The following is an 18,803-nucleotide window of genomic DNA, read 5'->3' on the forward strand; positions in this document are numbered from 1 at the left end:
GTAGCAACACGTTTGTTTCCTCACTGAACGAGATCTAGTCCCACGCACTGTAGTTGTTTGTTTCTGTATCTGTTCACAAGATCTGTTTGCACTTTTTTTGCATACCTTGATGCTGTCTGTGAAATTTATTCCCCTGCTGTAACGCCTTGGGACTGCAGGGTGCATAGTAAATAAATAAATAAATAGAATCATTGAGCCCATCAGTTGAACACCAAAGCCACTTAGACAGCGTAACAAGACTCATGTGAAGGTTATGCTTTTGAGCCGAGTTCGCGAATAAGACCACTCGCAAGCCCGACATGTGCGCCTTTTCGGGGCATAAATTCACTCCGAGGGCCACGCTGAGGTAGTGCAACGGTTAGGGCTCTCGACTTCTGAGCCCAAGGATGCAGGAATGAATGCCATATGCAAGGCTTCCGTGTGCTGTGCGATGTCAGTGCACGTTAAAGAACCCCAGAGGGTCGAAATTTCCGGAGCCCTCCACTACGGCTTCTCTCATAGCCTCAATTGCTTTGGGACATTAAATCCCACAAACCAAAAAGAAAAAGGGATAATCTATTTTATGCGTTCAAACTTAGCCTGTAAACAGTTCTGCCAGGGCTCAGTGCATGTTACGTACCAACTGTATATTTTTACATGAGTACACTTTTTTTATACTTTTCAGGTCACATTGGTGACAAGTCAAGACATGAGCTCGGAGAAACGTATGTTTCCAAGGGGTTTGCAGTTTGCAAAGAATCGTTTTTCTTCATAGTGCCTAGGTAGAAAAGTACCGTATGACATCTGCCAGAGGGCTCTGGGTATGGGTGCGAATATCCGAAAACTTCCAATGGTGATGCAAATATCTAATGCTCGAGCGAATCAGTTACTGTATATTCAAAATTATTCGAAATGAGTCGACTATGTACTAAGGATTATGAATTCTTTTTCAACATAAGAATGCTTGAAGCACATCATAATAATATTCGTTGATGAATGTTCCAAGAACAAGACCAACGCAAACAGCACGTATAATTCTGCAATGATTGGTGCGGACGGTAAGAACACATCAGCTCTTCACCACCGAGAGCATCACAAGGCCGGTGCATCGCCTTCTTTCCATGCAGCGAACGTCATGACAACAGGATTCGCCGTGATGGGCAAATGAACCAGCCCACATCTGACTGAAGTCACATGGTGTCACCTCACTATGTTACTCATTCGCGTGCGCACAAACTCATTTGCATACCCATCATTGCCCATACGGTAATCGTGACGTTCGTCGCTGAGAAAGAAGGTGATGCGCCGCTTTTGTTAACCGCTGGGGGGTGACAATTAGCTCAGTTAAGTGATTCGTTCATGTGCCTGTGTTCATAATGCTTGTGCATGGCTTATATTGGGGCTGTATGGACAACATGACTAGCTCAGAGAGGTCTAATCTCTTATTTTATAGCTTTTTTTTTTTCTTGCACCTCCTCTTTCTCGTAAGCAAATGTTTGCCATCTCATCTCCTGAGATGGGGATCTTGTATACACTCGGTCATCATCGATGGGAAAAATTATTTTAGTGCAAATGTACTATTTCACGAGGTCTACCCGGGCCTTCAGGATGAGCGCCACAGACACAGCGCCTTTCTTTCCTTGTAAACCAATTTCTAATGAAAGCATTAGTATGGTATGTAAAAATGATAAATGGTGATGATGGTAATTACCAACATGGTAATAAAATAATATTTCATAATAATTAGTGGGATAAAAGAATAAAAGAAAAACTAAAAATAAGAAAAATCAATAAATAAATAAATAATATAGCATCTTGCTGCGCCTCATGGTTGCCTGCATAGGCGCACTGCGCAATCTACGGCGCGTCAGACCACACTAGGATAAGCGTAACAAAATCGAAATTTAAAGAAAAAAGAAGTAAATAGCGACCAACAGCTTAAATTTATTAAACCGTGTTTTCCCGCGTCTCACTCGGTGTAACCTTATTTGAAACCCTAGTAATTTTTTTTCTTTGGGTTAACTTGAGGCTCATAGTTTACCTACCAAGGTTACAGCACTTTAATAGTGATTTTTGGTGTAGATTTATCGGCGCATTTTACAATCCCGGATGCACTGTTTTGCAGTATTACTCGTTTGGCACAACTGTTCTGAAGAGTAGCGAAAGTTAAAGTTCTGTTATTATTAGCATCAGTATACAGCGAAGCTATACTATGCGCATTCGGTTCGTGGCAGAGCTACGCTATTCATATCTAAGTTTGGAAATATAATAAGATATTATTCGCGCTCCTGGGATTATTCGCGCTCCTGGGATGGATGACTCTGAGGACTTCATATTTTTTTTTGGCTCAAACTTATCCTACAAACCGTCTCTCGGGCAAGCAGGTATTTTTTGTTTCACGTCATTATGTTTTTGAGCGTGATAGTAGACCAGGTTGAGCTCTCATAAAATCAGCTTAGTGAGCTGACAGTTTACACATAGTGCATAGTAAACTACAGATTATTACGATTTGTGACCGATGGCAATTACTGTGTTCAGAATACTGAACCTTAAGTTAGAATCACCCGATCGCATTCAGGTTTAGAGTTTATAAATAGATTATAGATGTTTTAATACCCTCTATCCCATATCTGTGTCCAGGGTGTACAGGCGAATACAGACTGTGCTGGTGGTAGGCGTGGCCTACACTTGTCTCGTGGCTACCGAGTGCAGCTTCAGAAGTACAGCCAGGCTCATCATCGACGACGTCTACGCCGCGTAAGACACCGCATTCAATATTTCACAACCCATGCATGTGAACCAAATGAGCATGCACCCTCTGCGGCCTTTATTAAAGATTCGTCAAAGAAGCTTGCTCCTTTCCTACAGGCTCAATAACACTGGAAATACAGCCATGCATTGCTGATAAGCCTTGCAGTCACTATCAGGGTGTTATCCTCCTGAGCATTTACCATCTACCAGTCCGATATAAAAGGAAGTGCAGTATTGTCCTTCCCAAACTCCTCGAAAACCTGCTTCTGACAGTAAACCTTCACTTATGAAAGCATTTTCTGCCGTTCGGCGCCATAACAGCAAACATTTGAAGAAGAGAGCAACTGTGTACGAGTAACGACGGATATTGTATGAGCAATAAATTAGGAATAAACTGAGAACGAATTTGTTTGGCCATGAAAGGAAATTATAAATGTTAGCTATTTGATAATGGTGGTTGAGAATATATTTTACTTCGGATCATAGTTCTAGCTCCTGGCAGAATGAGACTACGGTATACGCTACAACCCAGCTTAGAGAATAATAATTACGACCATTATTTTCTGGACCAAAATACGAAATATTATACCTTCTCTCGTTTATTCCTCCATCTTTAATTCAGTGGACACTTCACCTGCGTAGATGGGCCTTACAACGTTATATTCCAATTACGTATTTTAGATTTTTACTTTATTTTGAAAAGGCAAGAGCTCTCTTTGTGTGTGTGTGTGTTTTCTCTTTCCACTGTCGCACATGCAGCCAGAAGAAACCGAGCCCGCTCAACATGTCCTCGTACCTGCTCATCCTTTTCGCCGTGCCTCTGATTTCGATCGTGGTGTTTTGGGTCTTCATCTACCGTTTCTACCTCACTGACAAGTGCGTTAGGAACACCGCTTTAGAGAGTAGAACATTTTGCAACCCTTCTGTTAAGGGGCCTAGCTCCACTGTCACTTGAATTACACCATGAACAGGACATGCTTCCTTGGCCTGCAACAAGGTACCAACTCTCCTGAGACCGTATTCGGAGCTTGCGTCGTTATCGAAAGTGTCGCTATCTCACGTGACCTCGAGTCATCTGATTGGTGGAAACGCCGGAAAATGATGTTGCCACCTCTTCCTGTTCCGCAGTGGCAACACCCGGTTCCGGCGTTTCGACCAATCAGATGACTCGAGGTCACGTGAGATAGCAACACTTCGATAATGACGCAAACCCTGAATATGGGCCCTGCGCTCGCAGAATTTGTCTCAAATGAAGGCACACCACTCCTTCCCTCATGCATAGTTCGAGGATCTACTACGAATCTTAAGCGATTCCACATACACCCTAAAATATGTGGTAGAAATGCTATAAAGTTACAGCACGTGATAAAATTTTATATAAATTTAGCATTGAAGGGGAGAGCTAGAATCTCTATAAAGTCACCAATTTGGTTGCAACTTTCTTCTCTCACTAGTCGAGGCTTTTATAGAAAACATTGTCACATGTTAGGTGGCTCGGAGGTGGCAATAAGAAGGCAAGGAGCTTTTAAAAATGACAGGGGGCTAGCCCAAAGGAAACGGCTCGAACTACACAGACGCGCAAGCGCGAGTGACACTTGTCGTCCTTTGTTCTTCAGTCATGCTAGGTGGCATTACCCCCCCCCCCCTTTCCTCCCGCTTCCGAAAAAAAAAAGAATGAAGAAAAATGAAGAACGCGAGAATGAACAGTACAGAAATCAAGACAGGCAAAAAACAAGACATGTTGACATCGGTGGCCGTGCGTTAACAAAATAGTACGGCTTAAGCTGCACAATGTGCGCCCTGTCGAAGCTGGGCTTTTGACGTTTTGGTTGTGTCGACTCCGGAGCCATCTGTAATCACTTCATAGCTTGATGTCACGGACACTGCGTAACACTTTGTAGGGCTCAAAGTAACGGGGAAGAAGTTTCTCAAACAAGCCTTGGAGGCGGACTGGTGTCCACACCCAGATTTGGTCGCCCAGTTGATAGCCAACATAGATCAAAGAAAAACATACGTAGATTTGGTTTATTGTCCCACTTGATTCATTTAGTGCGAGTTAGCTTCGATAACGCCTAAGCGAGCTCTTAAACTTAAGCGAGCTCTGGGAATTAAAGAAGGGGAACTACAAAATATTAATGCATTTGGAAGTGCAAAAACGTTGATCTTAAAGATCTTACTTATGAATGCGTGATCCAATACACGTAAATCAACCGCCTTACTAAAATGAGGACATTTTGCTCCCTCAATGTTATGCTACGGGCACGGCGCCTATTTTCCCATTGCTTATACACGACATTTCTTTCTCAAAGCATACACTGTAAAAACAAAAACACCTTTTTGGGCATTTGTCTGATTCAAAACACCCTTACACCCTGAGTCTAGGGTGCTCCTGCCATTGGAAATCACCTCTTGCATGCCAAGGGGGTGCTTTGGTTGGAGAATATACCTTAGGGTGTTACGGGCAAGCAATATCACCTAACATGCTGGGGGTATATGGCTGCGTAACTTCGTAGCCTTTTATACACAAGCGGCGCTGCTAATATAACCCAACACCTAAATAAAGCACCAAAAGTAACGCTAAAATTAAAATTACACACGAGTGCTTTCTAAAAATTAAACAGAAACTGAAACAAAATTCACCGCCAGGAGGCCGCCGGGAGCTACGAACGCTCTTTTCAAATTTCACAATATGGCCGTTAGCATTGTGGGGTGCGTTTCGACCACGCTTCGGCGAATGCTGAATGTGCTTCTTCGATTGTGTACCCTCGTGAAATGTGTTGCATTTCCCATGCATATATGTTACAGAAGTGTGTACACTTGTGAAGTGCCTTCTACATGTGGTGTTTAACGCAAACGGGCATTTATCGTGTTTGCAAGTGTCCGGGCTTCTTTTTGCTTTGCTCAGGCCGAAGGACTGCTGCACCGCTTTATATTTGAGATGTTCGAAAGAAGAAGGCATGGACGATTTTTTTTTCTCCGTGACTAAGAGGCATATGCGCCGACTACATTGCACTCGCGCTGAAATCGCACTGGTTGGTTCGGTGCCGGTGATACGAAGGCGGACAGCGTACTTTGCGGCTGACGCAATCGTCTGTAAAGGTAAGCCTATTCTCACGCATATTGCGCTTTGTGGGAACAGTGTCCTACCGGATTGCTGCATTATGTGTCTTTTTGTGCCGGAACGCTCCAGAATGTGCTGAAATGAAAACGTGAGACACGCGCTTGTTTTCACCTGGCTGCCAAAATGACATCGCACATGTGGTAGATGTCGCGGCGAGTTACGCAGATTTCGCGCAAGAACATCAGTCTCAACTTTCTTGAACAGAAATAATGTATGTGCTACGTTTCCTTGCATTTTGTACGCGCAGGAGGTTCACGAAACGATTTTCCTTTCTTGACAGTTTGATACTTGCGCTCATCGCAACAACTCGGTTTTGTTTTAACGTTTCCGTTCGTGCGGCAAGGTCATGTTGGTGTACTACCTTAATTCTCCTAGCACTCTGGACTCCCCCCTCCTCCCTTATCTCTTACACTTCGCGCTCGCTCTCCTGAAACCTCTTTCATGCTTCGTCGTCTTCTTTCACTCAAAGCGCTGCGACTCCCCCCCCCCCCCCCCCCCTTTTTTTTTTTTCTTATTTACTCCGAGCATAGGCGCGCACCGTCCTGCTGCTCGGGGAGCGTCCTCCCGCAGCCCTTCTGTTTAAACTTTTTGTTTCAGGAGGCTATGTTCGTTCTCGGCGGCCGTTCAGCGCGGCACGCCTCTGCGCTCGTGCTCTCGGCATCGAAGTGCGCTGGTCGGCCGGCCTGGTTGCATAATAGTTTATTCCAAACTGCGTAAACTATATGCCGCTATCATCAGCCTATTTAATTCCCCGCGTCTGGATTTGCCTTTTTTAATCACAATGGGAGCATTTTTCATTTTACGGGGACCATATTTTGCGGTTGCATGGAGTGTGAATTTGCATTTTTATTATGCTGCTTTTGTTATGGCGTTTACTTTCGCTCTCGAAGAATCATTTAGGTACGTATTTTATTTTCAGCAAGACTTCAATTAAAGCACTTGTACACGTGCTAAGTCAGCTGATGTGGTTCAAGCCATCCAGTTTTCATTATTTTTGTAGTCAGATTTCAACATAACTGTTTGGCCGCATTACTTGATTTTTGTAGTGTCTTTAGACTAGAATAAATGAATATTCGATACTGATGCCTCAGCATTCAAGTAGAGGTCGACAGCTTGAATTCTGTGGCCAAATATTGTACCGGATTTTGCTATTACAGAGCTTGATTCTGACGAGATGTTTACTTTTTTTTTTGTCTTTTGCTTAAATGTACATATGAAGCGGTTATCATAGCCTTAGTCGCATATGTTTACCTTCTTTGCTCATCACAGTGCGCATATTGCAGGCAAATTTGTGACTTACTGTTATTTAAAAATTTGTAATGTATGTGTTGAAAGCAGTTTACTGATTTAAAGGGCCCAGAAAACAATTTGACTTTCATATGCTAACGATGCATGTCTGTAGATTGTCTCTAAGAATTGAAGCCTACTTTTTAAGCTGAGCGAGGACCCTTAGTTTAGAGATATATTACATATTTTATTGCCATTCAGCCGTGTGCCAATGTGAGGGAAGGAGGATCATAATTTTTGCTTTGTTATTTTTTATATTAGTCTTTCCTTAATATTGCTTGCAGTTTGGCGATGAGTGGCAAAATACTGATGGTTTTTGCAGTTTTCTAACCTTAGTAAATATTTGTATTTGCTGTTTGCTGATGTCAGTTTTTTTTTTTTTCAGATGTGTACAAAGGCATCAATTGCGTTAGCTTTTGTACAATGATTTTTAATATTCAGTTACTTGAAACATTGAGTAAAATGAATTCTTTTTGGCTACCATTCACACGAACTTGCAGTTCTTACATGACGTCAACATGCTGATCAAGAAGGACGGCAAAGAGGCAGTTGAAATTGGCCTTAACAAGACACTTGTCTCGGTTTTGAAGGACACCATTCGTGCAAGAAAAAAGGACATTGCGCGGGTGCTCGAAGTATGTTCTGAGGGAATGCGTGAAAGGAGAAAGAAGCGTAAGTATTAAGCTGTTTCCTTCTGTTTGCTGCATGTGCTATCTAATTGGCAGTTTTTCGCTAAATGCCTACATTTTTGCCATTTCGCATTGCCTTATAGATATACTAAAAACATGGCTGAGCATCAGAAAGAATAATAAAACCATAACTAGCCTGTGCATTTCTTCATATGTAACAATTTTCGCATTAGCTAAATTTAAATTACCTATTGTTCTTCTCCATTGTAATGGTGCAGCCTTTTCGAATCTGTTCAACTAGTAGCAGAGAATTAGGTGATACCTGATTCGAATCTTCACAAGCTTTGCTAATTTTTGCTGTCAGATGTGTGGCTTTCAGTTTGCGTGCCTCTACATGTTTTCAATTTTGTTTATTTGCCTTCCTAAATTAGACAATAAATTATCGCCTCAAAACTCAGCTGTCTCTTTTTACCTGCAAGGAGGTACACCATTGTTGAGTTGTTTATTTCTATTGTATATGTACAGACAGTATGCATTCTGCAACTCTTGGCAAACATTGGGCACCAGCCGGGAGGTCTGGATGTTGTTTGTATCATTTGTAAGTTTTCTCTTTGTCATTTGAATATTCAGGAAGCCTACTTGAAACCGACATTATTAGCGAATTTTCTTTGTTTCTAAAATGGTTTAACGTCTAACTTGTAATATGTATTAGTGATTCATAATTCAAATAGAAATACTACACAAGTTTTCATCACAACTGTGAATTCTTTGCTGTGAAAGGATTATTTGCACTGTAAGTACAATCAAAAGCACTTTTAAGAGACTCCTGCCATCACATGCTTACCACGTCGCATTGCATACAAGAGTCACCTGATGAAGCACTGGTAATGTCAAGATTGGTGCAGTGTGCCATTTGACTAAGCACTCTGCTGCAGTGGACCAGCAGTGCTTTATCAGATGGCTCTTGCAGGCAGCTTGGTGTGGTTTAGCATTTGCTGGAAAGGGGTCTCTCAACCTGCTCATGCATGCTATAGTACCTAACATGTTCCTAATGTCTGGAATATATAATCTGAGACTGCTTCAAAAGAAATATTTGCCACACTGTCGTATCCTACAGGCTTCTGAAGGTGGGTAATGCAGTTTAATAGTTGTTTTAAAAAAAATGCTGTAATTTGCTAGCCAAGTTTGAAATGATGTAATAATTTTAATTCTTCTGAGATTAGGTTTACCACATTGGTTGGGAGAAAATACTGCTGTGTTTCAAGGTTCATGCTGTATAAATATAATGCCTTCAACTACAGATGCTAACATTTCATGCATTAACCATGTGGGACTGTCATAGACATTCTCATTTATAGTAAACATTCTCAATAAATCCAAATTGTTATTTTTGAATTTCAAGTTAGTCAACATATTTTTAGTTTTCGAACCTTTAGTATTTCAAAGTGCTCAGACTGCCTGCCGCTATAACGATTACAACTTCTTGAACACTTGAGCTTCTTGCCGCCTCTTGAGGCTCACCACTGATGTTCTGGGTGTATATGCATACAATGTGGTATGTGTGGAAAATGTTTTAACATGCCATGCTTCAGTGTTGACATTTTTTAGAGCTTCTGCTGTTTGGTTGTTTGGAAATGCTCTGCTGTTGCACATGTAAATGTCGCTCAACTCAAAGCTCCAGTGTACACTTTCAATGAATAATGTGTGATGAAGTTTCAGAGCTGCCACATAGAGCAGCGAGAACACTTTTTCCTTGTTACTAAACCTTAAATGTAAACACTTCAGGAAGCATTGCGATGACCTAGGGCTTGGCTGGTTCATACTTAGCACAAGAAGACGTGCAAAAGTTCAGAAATGCATTATATGTTATGTATTACATGCACTTTGTTTTTTTTTTTTTTTTTTGTAGTGCCTCATCACTAAGTATGCTCTTTCCACGTTTTTTTGTTTGGTTCTGCAGTAGCTACTTGGCCAGTGCAGGGTATGCTGTAGGCCTTGTGTGAAGCCATCAATTGAGCCAGCTGTTAATATTTTAGTAGTAAACACCGTGCTCCAGTGCTGTTTATTGTTTATTTACATTTTTAACTATCATAATAAGCATTCCAGTTCATGTGAAATGAAAAGTTCATGGGCAGCATTGAAGTTCTCTAACCCAGGTGCTTTTGATGAGTGTAGCCATTTTTGTTTGATAAAATAGCTTGCATAATCTAAAATTACCGTGCAACAGCATGCTGCATGAATAAAAATGGGTTGACCTTATGTGCTCTCATTTATGACTTGATCAGACTGCTGGCTTTGTGCCTCCTGAACCAACCATAACAGTATACTCTGCATTGTTAATTGTGAGATAACCACCAGTGGTTTCCGATAGGGCCCTTTTCCAGCACACTGCTGTACAATAAAGGGGCATTGGCGTATTCTAAATATAGAGTAGAAAATATGTTGAATTTGCTTTTTGCCAGGTGCAGTGCATATCTATACAGCTGCTCTGTTATGCACTTCTTTCACAATTTTATCAAGGAACAGGAAGAAAAGCCTGCCACGCCGTGCGTCGGATATACTGGGAGCAGCATCAAAGAAGCTGAAGAGCATTTCCCCTTCATTTAGCAGCGGAAGCTTCTTCGAGTCATCGACTCTACTTAGGGTATTGTTCCAATAATGGGTCGATTTTGGCTGTTCAATCTGACATATGACAAGGGGTCCGACAATTTGTGCTGCTTTATAGAGCACCTCTTTTTAGGCGTCTGCGTGTCGAAGCCAAGATGCGCTGCACGACGCTTTATTTCATCGCTTAAGGCCGAATTTTATGCAAGCGCACGCGTTGACACTGACAAAGCATAGTATTAATATTGTGTACTGCGATTATTATTGCATACGACTAAACGTTTTGTTGTTGTTTTTTCAGAAATGTCACCATGCTGTTGTGTTGATTGTTCGGTTCTGTTTTTGAAAAAAATTGTATACTTTGTTGTCTGCATTTGTTGGAACTGTTTTGCTTCTTTCATTTTTTTAGGTATTTACGTACATACCATGTATGTTTTTGCCCGTCTGCTAGGCTCTCGGTGGAGAGTGGCAGTATTGTTAAATAAATGAGGTTCCATAGCGCGCATCAATGAAGAAACAGAACACAAGTGCCCCTCTGCCCCCCCCCCCCTCCACCAGCACCCGAGCACCCACTAGCCCGAACCCTGACCCTTCTATGCCGAATAAAAGACTTCCAGTTTCCTTCTGTGTGACATTTTTTTGGAACATGCTCTGTGAATTTGAAAAAACAATCATACAGGCATGGGCCACTCGATATGTCAAAATAATGGCATGCAGCATCTCTTTACATGCTCATTTGGCATTACAGGTGGTTAAAAGGAATACCATTAAGCGTGATTGCAAATGTGCACATAGGAAAAGCATTAAGGAACGTGTAGTGGCAAAAGTAATTCCTAATTAGGGAATGCAATATATGGACGTTATCCACACTGATTTTTATCAAGGGGTGTAAGGGTGCAATGCCACTGCTTCCACCCTGCAATAGGATGTAAAGGTGATGAAAACACCCCAGTGCATTGGCCCCATAGACGGGTGTTATGACCAACCGAAGCACCATCTTTGAGGGTGTACTGGCACTCTGAAGCCACTTTTTTTCAAGGGTGCATGGGTGTTAGTTATAGACATGCCAAAACACCTAATAAGGTGTTTTTGTTTTCACAGTGTAGCCTTATCGATTTTATAACATATAAAAGCAATTTAATGTAACCGTTTTTAAGCACTGAAATTTTATAGTTGCTAATAATTCATCCTACGTCATTGCATCTTCTGTGAGGAGACTTCTGTATCACTGAAAACGTGTAGAGCAGCTCCGCAGCCCTGACTGCTGCCCCTCCGACGCCGACAATGAACACTGCATTTAACAAAACTTGAAGTTGGGCTAGATGGTGCATTGCAACTCGACTGAAGATAAAGCGCACAGGAAGACGCACACAAGAGAAGAAGACACAGGACACGCGCTAACTCTCATCTGGTTTATTTGCAGCAATAACAGCAAATATATGCTGAAAAGGGGTCATGCGCAGTACATATCAATAACATAAAGACAGAGTCAAAATAAGGAATATCACAAAACACGATCAAGAAAACTGATCTCTGCCTTCCAGAGCCGCACCGACGTATCGCTGACACACCTATCTCCCCTTTTCCCGATATGGAATGCCTCCAAAAGCTCTCGCGCTGTCTTATCACGGCCTCTGCGCAGAATCTTAATGTTATCCAGTCGCGGCCCGCACGCAGTGCAGTTCGCGCAATGCGCTGCCAAATTTGACCCTCCACTCCTTAAAGCCCTGCAAATGATCCCCTGCTCGATCATTGATACAGCGCCCGGTCTGGCCAATGTAGGCCTTGCCACAGGTCAGCGGGATCTCATATACGACCCCCATGCAGCAGTCGACAAACCGCTTAGTATGTTTTTTCTCACAACCGCTCGGTTTTCCAACACGCGAAATGCGTGAGCACAGCTCCGCCGTCTTCTTCGGAGCGGAGAACACCGCCGGCACGCCATGCCTGTTCGCCACTTTCTTCACGTGGTGCGCAACCTTATGCATATACGGTACCACAACAGGTTTAGCCGTATTTCTCACCGGAGCAGTTTTTTTCCCAAACATGGCTTGCTTGGTTTTCTGGAGCAGGGCTTCCGTCACTGACATAATGACCGCGCAGGGGTAACCAGCAGGCAGCAACCGCTGTATTTGCCTATTAAAACTCGACTGCACAGCATGCGGGCGCGACTTCGTGAGGGCAGACCCTAAGCATTGGCTAGCGATAGCTCTTTTAACAGTTTTAGAATGTGCCGAAGAGTAGGGCAAAAGTTGTTTCTGTGCCCGCGGAGCGTACAACCAACAAACATGACCATTCCCTAAAGTAACGTTAATATCTAAAACCTGCAATGAACCCTGCGAAGGAAGTTCATGAGTGAAAACCAGACCTCTCCCATTCTGCCGAAAGTCGTCCAAAATCCCACCCACCGCGCCAGTGTACGTCGAGTTTGGAAGCTTGTTAATAATAATCAGAAAATCATCCACGTACCGAAATACCTTTAGCACACCTTTCCCATTAAAGCTCTGCTCAAGGGCGCGGTCAACAAAAGCTAAAAACACATTACAAAGAACCGGGGCAACACAAGAACCAATGCATATCCCTTGTTTCTGGCGATAAAATCTGTTCTCAAAAGAGATAAACGTAACACCAATATAAAACTCAAGCACACGTATAAAATTATCCACTGTTAGACCACTACAGTTCTCAAATCGCACAACCCCACTTTCTTCAATAGCATCTCTAACAGCAACAAACAGGGCAGCATGAGGCACCGAATAAAATAAATCTTCCACGTCTACAGAGAATACATAGCCAATCGACGCATTATCCTCGAGAAAGCTGACTACTTCATTCGAATTCTTCGTTAAAAAGGGGTCTTGAATCTGCAGTGAATTTAAATGCTTCTGAAGGTACTTGCTTAATACATGCTGCCAAGTACCATTTTCACTAACAACTGACCTAAAAGGCATATTCAGCTTATGTGTTTTAGCCGTAAAAAACACTGAGAGAGCATTGCACCTAGTACTAACCTAGTCTCCCTAGCGATTGAATTTTTAGCTCCTGGTCTGCTCCAAGTGGGGATGTTTTAAGTGTGTTTGATTTTTGTGCTGGTTTTTAGTGTTACTAGTCATTAGTGTTTACTTTGCTAACAAAATGAGTGACAAGCCACCTACGACTATAAAAGAGTTGGCCAAGGCATTCGCAGACTTCGAAGCTCGTTTCGACGGCAAAGATGAAAGGTTGAAAGAGGCCTTGAAAGAAATGATCGAGACAGAACTGGAAAGTCTGAAACAGTCGGTGCAGTTCATGAACGAAAAGTTTGAAGAATTCAGGACTGAGATGATTACGCTGAAAACAGAACTTGCTTCTGTAAAGGATGAAAATCACGAGCTCAAACAGGAAAATAACCGTCTTGGTAAAGAATTGAAGGAGTTAAGGAGCGAGGTTATTGACCTCCAACAATACAGTCGAAAGAAAAACTTAGAGGTAAAGGGCATTCCCTTAGAACAGGAGGAAGACCTCTTTCAGACCATGGAAACCATTTGCACTTCATTGAAATCAGATATTCAAGAAAGAGACATAGAAGTTATACATCGCGTCCCAACGAAAGACAAAAGCAAGTCAAATATCATTGTGAAGTTTGCTTCCCAGAAAGTCCGGGACAGTGTCCTGAGAGCAGCTAAGAAATGCCGGCTAAATACGTCTGTGCTAGGTTTTGATGATCCCGACCCCATCTTCATTAATGAACACCTTTGTCCGGCGAATAAACTGCTCCTCGAAAAAGCTCTTGCAGCAAAACGAGAAAAAAAAATGGAAGTATACTTGGGTATCCGACGGCAAAATCCTCATGCGAAAAGCAGACAAAACAAAGGTACTTCATGTGACATGCGTGGAAGATCTGAGCAGAGTTGTCTAAACAGATGGCATACAATATTTCCCAGATAGAGCAAGCCAGGCTTGCGCACGATGACTTATCTATCTTAAATTGCAACGTACGAAGCATTCGCAAAAATTCTGACAATCTTCTAGCGTACCTGTCACAGTTTTCCTTCAGATATGACGTGATTGCTATCACAGAGACGTGGTTAAAAGAGGCCGAATCCGTTTTTATTCCAGGCTACAAAATGCTGCCACTATCAAAGTCTGGCAGTACACGTGGCGGTGGTGTTGCCCTTTTTGTCAAAACTGCATTACATTTTTGTAGCTCCGATATTAAGAAATACAGCAACGAAGCAATTGAAGCTCTTTTCATTAAACTTCAGTGTGGCCCCGTAATTGGCGTGGTTTATCGTCCTCCGAATTCTAAAATACCACAATTCATTTCTGACATGGAAACTATTTTGATGTCATATGCGAGTATAAAAAATCCCATTGTTATCTGTGGCGACTTCAACATTGACCTACTATCAGACAACTGCAGTGACTACGTTTTTCTTCTTCAATCATTCAATTTTAAAAACGTCATCAACTCTGCAACTCGGATAACCAGTCAAACTGCATCCCTCATCGACCGTATGTTGTGTAACCTTGATATGAATTTTCGGGCAGGTGTGTGTGATGTTCTGATTGCTGATCATTGTCCGACATTTATGTTCTTGCCCCGGTCCTATATGTCACCGTCTAGTCAAAATCATCCAAAGCGATCTTTCCGTATTGATTACACGCGAGTTAGAAATATACTTAAGAGCATTACCTTCAGTACTATATGTAATGATGACGTAAATATTGAATTTGAAAATTTTCTCTCGTACATCAAAAATGCAATCAGCCAATCAACACGGGAGTGTGTCAAACGCAACTACAAAGATCCTATATGCCCATGGATAACTCAGGATATACTTGACGTCCTGAAGAGAAAGGATTCATGGTACAATAAATGGAAGAAAAACAAAGTAAATGACTATTACCGAACGCAGTTTAAATATTACAGGAATAAGTCAGTAGCCATGATCAGAAAATCGAGAAAACTGTATTATACCAAACTGGTTAGTCAAAACAAAGGGGACACGAAACAACTATGGAAGATAGTTAGAAATGTAACTGGTATAGATAAACACAAAGAAGTCACCCCCAATAGCATTTCTCTGCAAGTTGCTAATGATTTCAACGAATACTTCACTAACATTAGTAATAGCCTTTCTAGCCAATCCCCACTATCGCTATCTAGTTCATCTGTACCAACAACTGTATGCAAACATTTTTCGTGCTATTACTACTGAAGACATAAAAGCTGTTGTAAGTAAGATGGCAGTAAACAAAGCAACCGGACTTGACGGCATTCAGTCAAGGGTAGTCAAAGATAACATAGATATCCTCTGCCCTTACCTTTGCCACTTGTTCAATCGTTCCCTGGAAAATAATCGCTATCCTGATACACTGAAAGTAGCTAAAATAGTTCCAATATATAAAGCAGGAGATCGTAACCAGCCAGGTAGTTACAGGCCGATATCTGTACTAAGTGTGATTAATACACTTTTCGAAAAACTAATAGCAAAACAAGTAAAAATATTTATTGACAACAATAATATCATTACACCTCAGCAACATGGATTTGTCGAAAATAGGTCAACTTCCACAGCAGTGTTAACTTTATCACAAGCTATTAATTCTGCCCTGCATCAGAACAAAATAGCTGTTGTTGTTTTTTTAGATATTCAAAAGGCATTTGATACGGTATGTCATCCTATATTGTTGCAGAAATTGGAAAGTTACGGTTTTGTCGATAACTCGTCCAAATTTTTTTCACAGCTATCTATCTAACCGTAAGCAAAGAGTACTTATTAATGATTTTATATCAGATGTGAACGATGTAACCTGTGGTGTGCCACAGGGTTCTGTTTTGGGTCCCGTGTTGTTCTCACTTTATCGAAACGATCTCCCGCAAGTGCTACGCTTTTCTCAAGTACTACTGTACGCAGACGACACCGCTCTTGTTGCTACTGGGGAATCTCTTCAGGCCATTCAGACGACCATAATGAATGAGCTGACAATGCTGTCTTCCTGGTTCCTCAACAATCGCTTAACGCTGAACATTGCCAAAACTAAGTATATAATCTTTCACTCTAGACACAAGTCTATTAACAATACATTTACACTTACTCTAGGTAACTCGTTAATAGAACCAGTTTCTTCTTTTAAATATTTAGGGGTTATATTTGATTGCCATTTACACTGGAAAGAACAAATTAACAACGTATGCAAAAAATTAGCCTTTGGGTGCCACACGCTCATTAAGGCGATATACTATTTTCCTTACGATATACTACGTTCCCTCTACTTCTCGTTTTTCTATTCACATATCAGTTACTGCTGTGAATCTTGGGGTCAAACATATAAAACATATTTGTCGCCTTTACATCGTCTTCAAAAGCGGGCATTGAATGCAATAACAACTAGTAATTTTGATCAATCCAGCAGCAACATTTTTGATGCCAACAATATACTATCGTACCTAACCTTGCGTAACTACAAAGTTGCGCTTGTGATCAACAATATAATTAGCACTAACTCCCCCCTTCCATTAAGCCTATTTGTCCAGCCTTCGCGTAATACTAGGCAGGCATCTAACTGTAATTTTAACCTTCCCAAATGTAGAAATGTGTATGGTGAACGACTGATGGAGTTCAATGGTGTTAAAATATGGAATGAATTGCCGATCGAGGTAAAAGCCGCCAGAAATTTTAAATTGACATGTAAACTATATTACCAGTCTAATCAAATTCTGCCTGAATTTCTTTCTTAGTGAAATTCCCATATGTGGCCTAGTTTTTGAAACATGCTTTACACTTGTATTTGTTGTTGCGCACATGCAATAGCGTGTGCGCAATAATTTTTGTGAGTGTATCGTGTACTTCGCTTGCACTTTGTTGTACTTTGTAACCATATTCTTTCTAATTTTCCTTTTCTTCATTGTAGTACTATTATGCTTATCGATTTTATTTGGTGCTCATAATTATGTGGGTATTTTATTTTACTTGCAGTTTGCTGTATTCTTGCCTATGTACGCAACTGTAGCAGTAATGTTGCGTTTATATCATTATCGTTCCTTTCAATCATTGATCCTCTATGGCTGAACCTGAGAGTAATATTTGTATTTGGACCGGCCACTAGCCTACTGAGCTATCGGTCCAAACAGTGTTTGTACATTTTATTTGGTTTTGTCAATAAAGTTCCTTGAAAAAAAAAATCATTTGCTAACCTGTCGAGAACCAAGTCTTTGCACAAGGCAGCCGCTTTACCCTTCACTCTAGTGGCGCTGGACTTTACTTCCTCGAAATTCTTGGCGATCGCATCTTGCGCTCTCCTGTGGTATTCCTCTTCAGCCAACACCACGAAGCCTCCTTCCTTGTCCGACTGAAGCAGTCGTAACTTATTGTGCTGGAAGAAGGATACAACCTTCCCCCACCCATCCTTGGAACGGCCTGCATAGGTCCTGACAGTTTTCATCAGCGCGTCCACACCATCAAGTAGGCATCTTTGTTGGTCTTCTCCTGCAGCCTTCCTAGCTATTTGCCGATTCAGCGCGAGCAATTCATGGCCCGGTACACTTGGTGCCTGACAGAATTTGGGACCCTTGCTTAAAATATTGGAAATGTCCCCCGGCAACACCGCATCTCCAACCACTCAGTAGCCCGACGAACACTGCTCCGCCTGCCCTCAGTCGAATGCAAGGCTTGGTTCAAGGTCTGGGCCCAGAGGAATTCCGTCAGATTAGCCGAACACTACAGAACGAACACTACATTATATTTCACTTCGTCGTCATCACTACCTACACCTTACTTGCCTTACCGGGCCTACGTGGTTGCCAAACCCCAGCGAGGACCTGTAGTGATCCGTGGCCTTGCTGACAATCGATATATTAGACGCCACTGTATTCATACTGTCAATTAAAGTATCCCCCCCCCCCCCTCTTGTATGGGGAGAACGCATTATGAGCATTTATACTTGATACGCATTATGACTTATCTGGTATGATACTCAATTACACTAAAGGCAATTGATCTTCTCGACGAGGGAATCTGTGCGAAGCAAAAATCCCTGTTCTTTATAATATATTCACTGGGGTTTATCACGTCGAGCGCTCAGCAGTAGGTTCGACCAAAAGCTAACAATAATAGAAATAATAGCGGTTTTTTCGTGTTTCAGAGTATTTGTACGTCTTCCCTTCCTGAATTACGAATGTAATTCAGGCGATGAAATACCAAATTTACTAAGCGAACAAGCATGACAGTGAACAATACGGGAGACCTTGTTGAAAATCACAATAGTGTATTCATGAATGGCATATATCTTATATTTCAGAGACGTCAGTCATACTGAAGATTACGCCTTTGCCATGCATGAGGTCATCAAGGAAAAATGGGAACGGCAACGTCCAATCACGTAAGTGTTTCTAAGGAGCAGCGTTCGCAGCCGGTTTCAGCACTTCTGTTAGCGAATATTGTCATCAC

General features: G+C 41.8%; 1 protein-coding gene across 1 annotated transcript; it reads right to left on the bottom strand.

Annotated features, from left to right (window-relative positions):
• Positions 1-11,555: 11,555 nt before the first annotated feature.
• LOC146202218 (uncharacterized) lies at positions 11,556-18,308 on the bottom strand. Its single transcript, XM_084600446.1, has 5 exons — positions 18,305-18,308; positions 17,541-17,975; positions 16,934-16,943; positions 12,740-13,377; positions 11,556-11,662 (listed from the first exon to the last, which is right to left on the bottom strand). Exons 1-5 carry the CDS (start codon positions 18,306-18,308, stop codon positions 11,556-11,558), a joined length of 1,194 nt encoding a protein of 397 aa, XP_084456572.1.
• Positions 18,309-18,803: the final 495 nt, after the last annotated feature.

Source organism: Amblyomma maculatum, chromosome 1 (genome assembly GCF_055883805.1).
Source record: "Amblyomma maculatum isolate TAMU_Amacu chromosome 1, ASM5588380v1, whole genome shotgun sequence".
In the NCBI taxonomy this organism is placed as follows: domain Eukaryota; kingdom Metazoa; phylum Arthropoda; class Arachnida; order Ixodida; family Ixodidae; genus Amblyomma; species Amblyomma maculatum.

Bases quoted from the DNA above. Each gene is read 5' to 3' on its own strand.
- LOC146202218 (XM_084600446.1), bottom strand. The intron at 11,663-12,739 runs GTCTGGTTTTCA...TGTTAAATGCAG, and splicing joins CTTTCGGCAGAATGGGAGAG to TGTTCATTGTCGGCGTCGGA.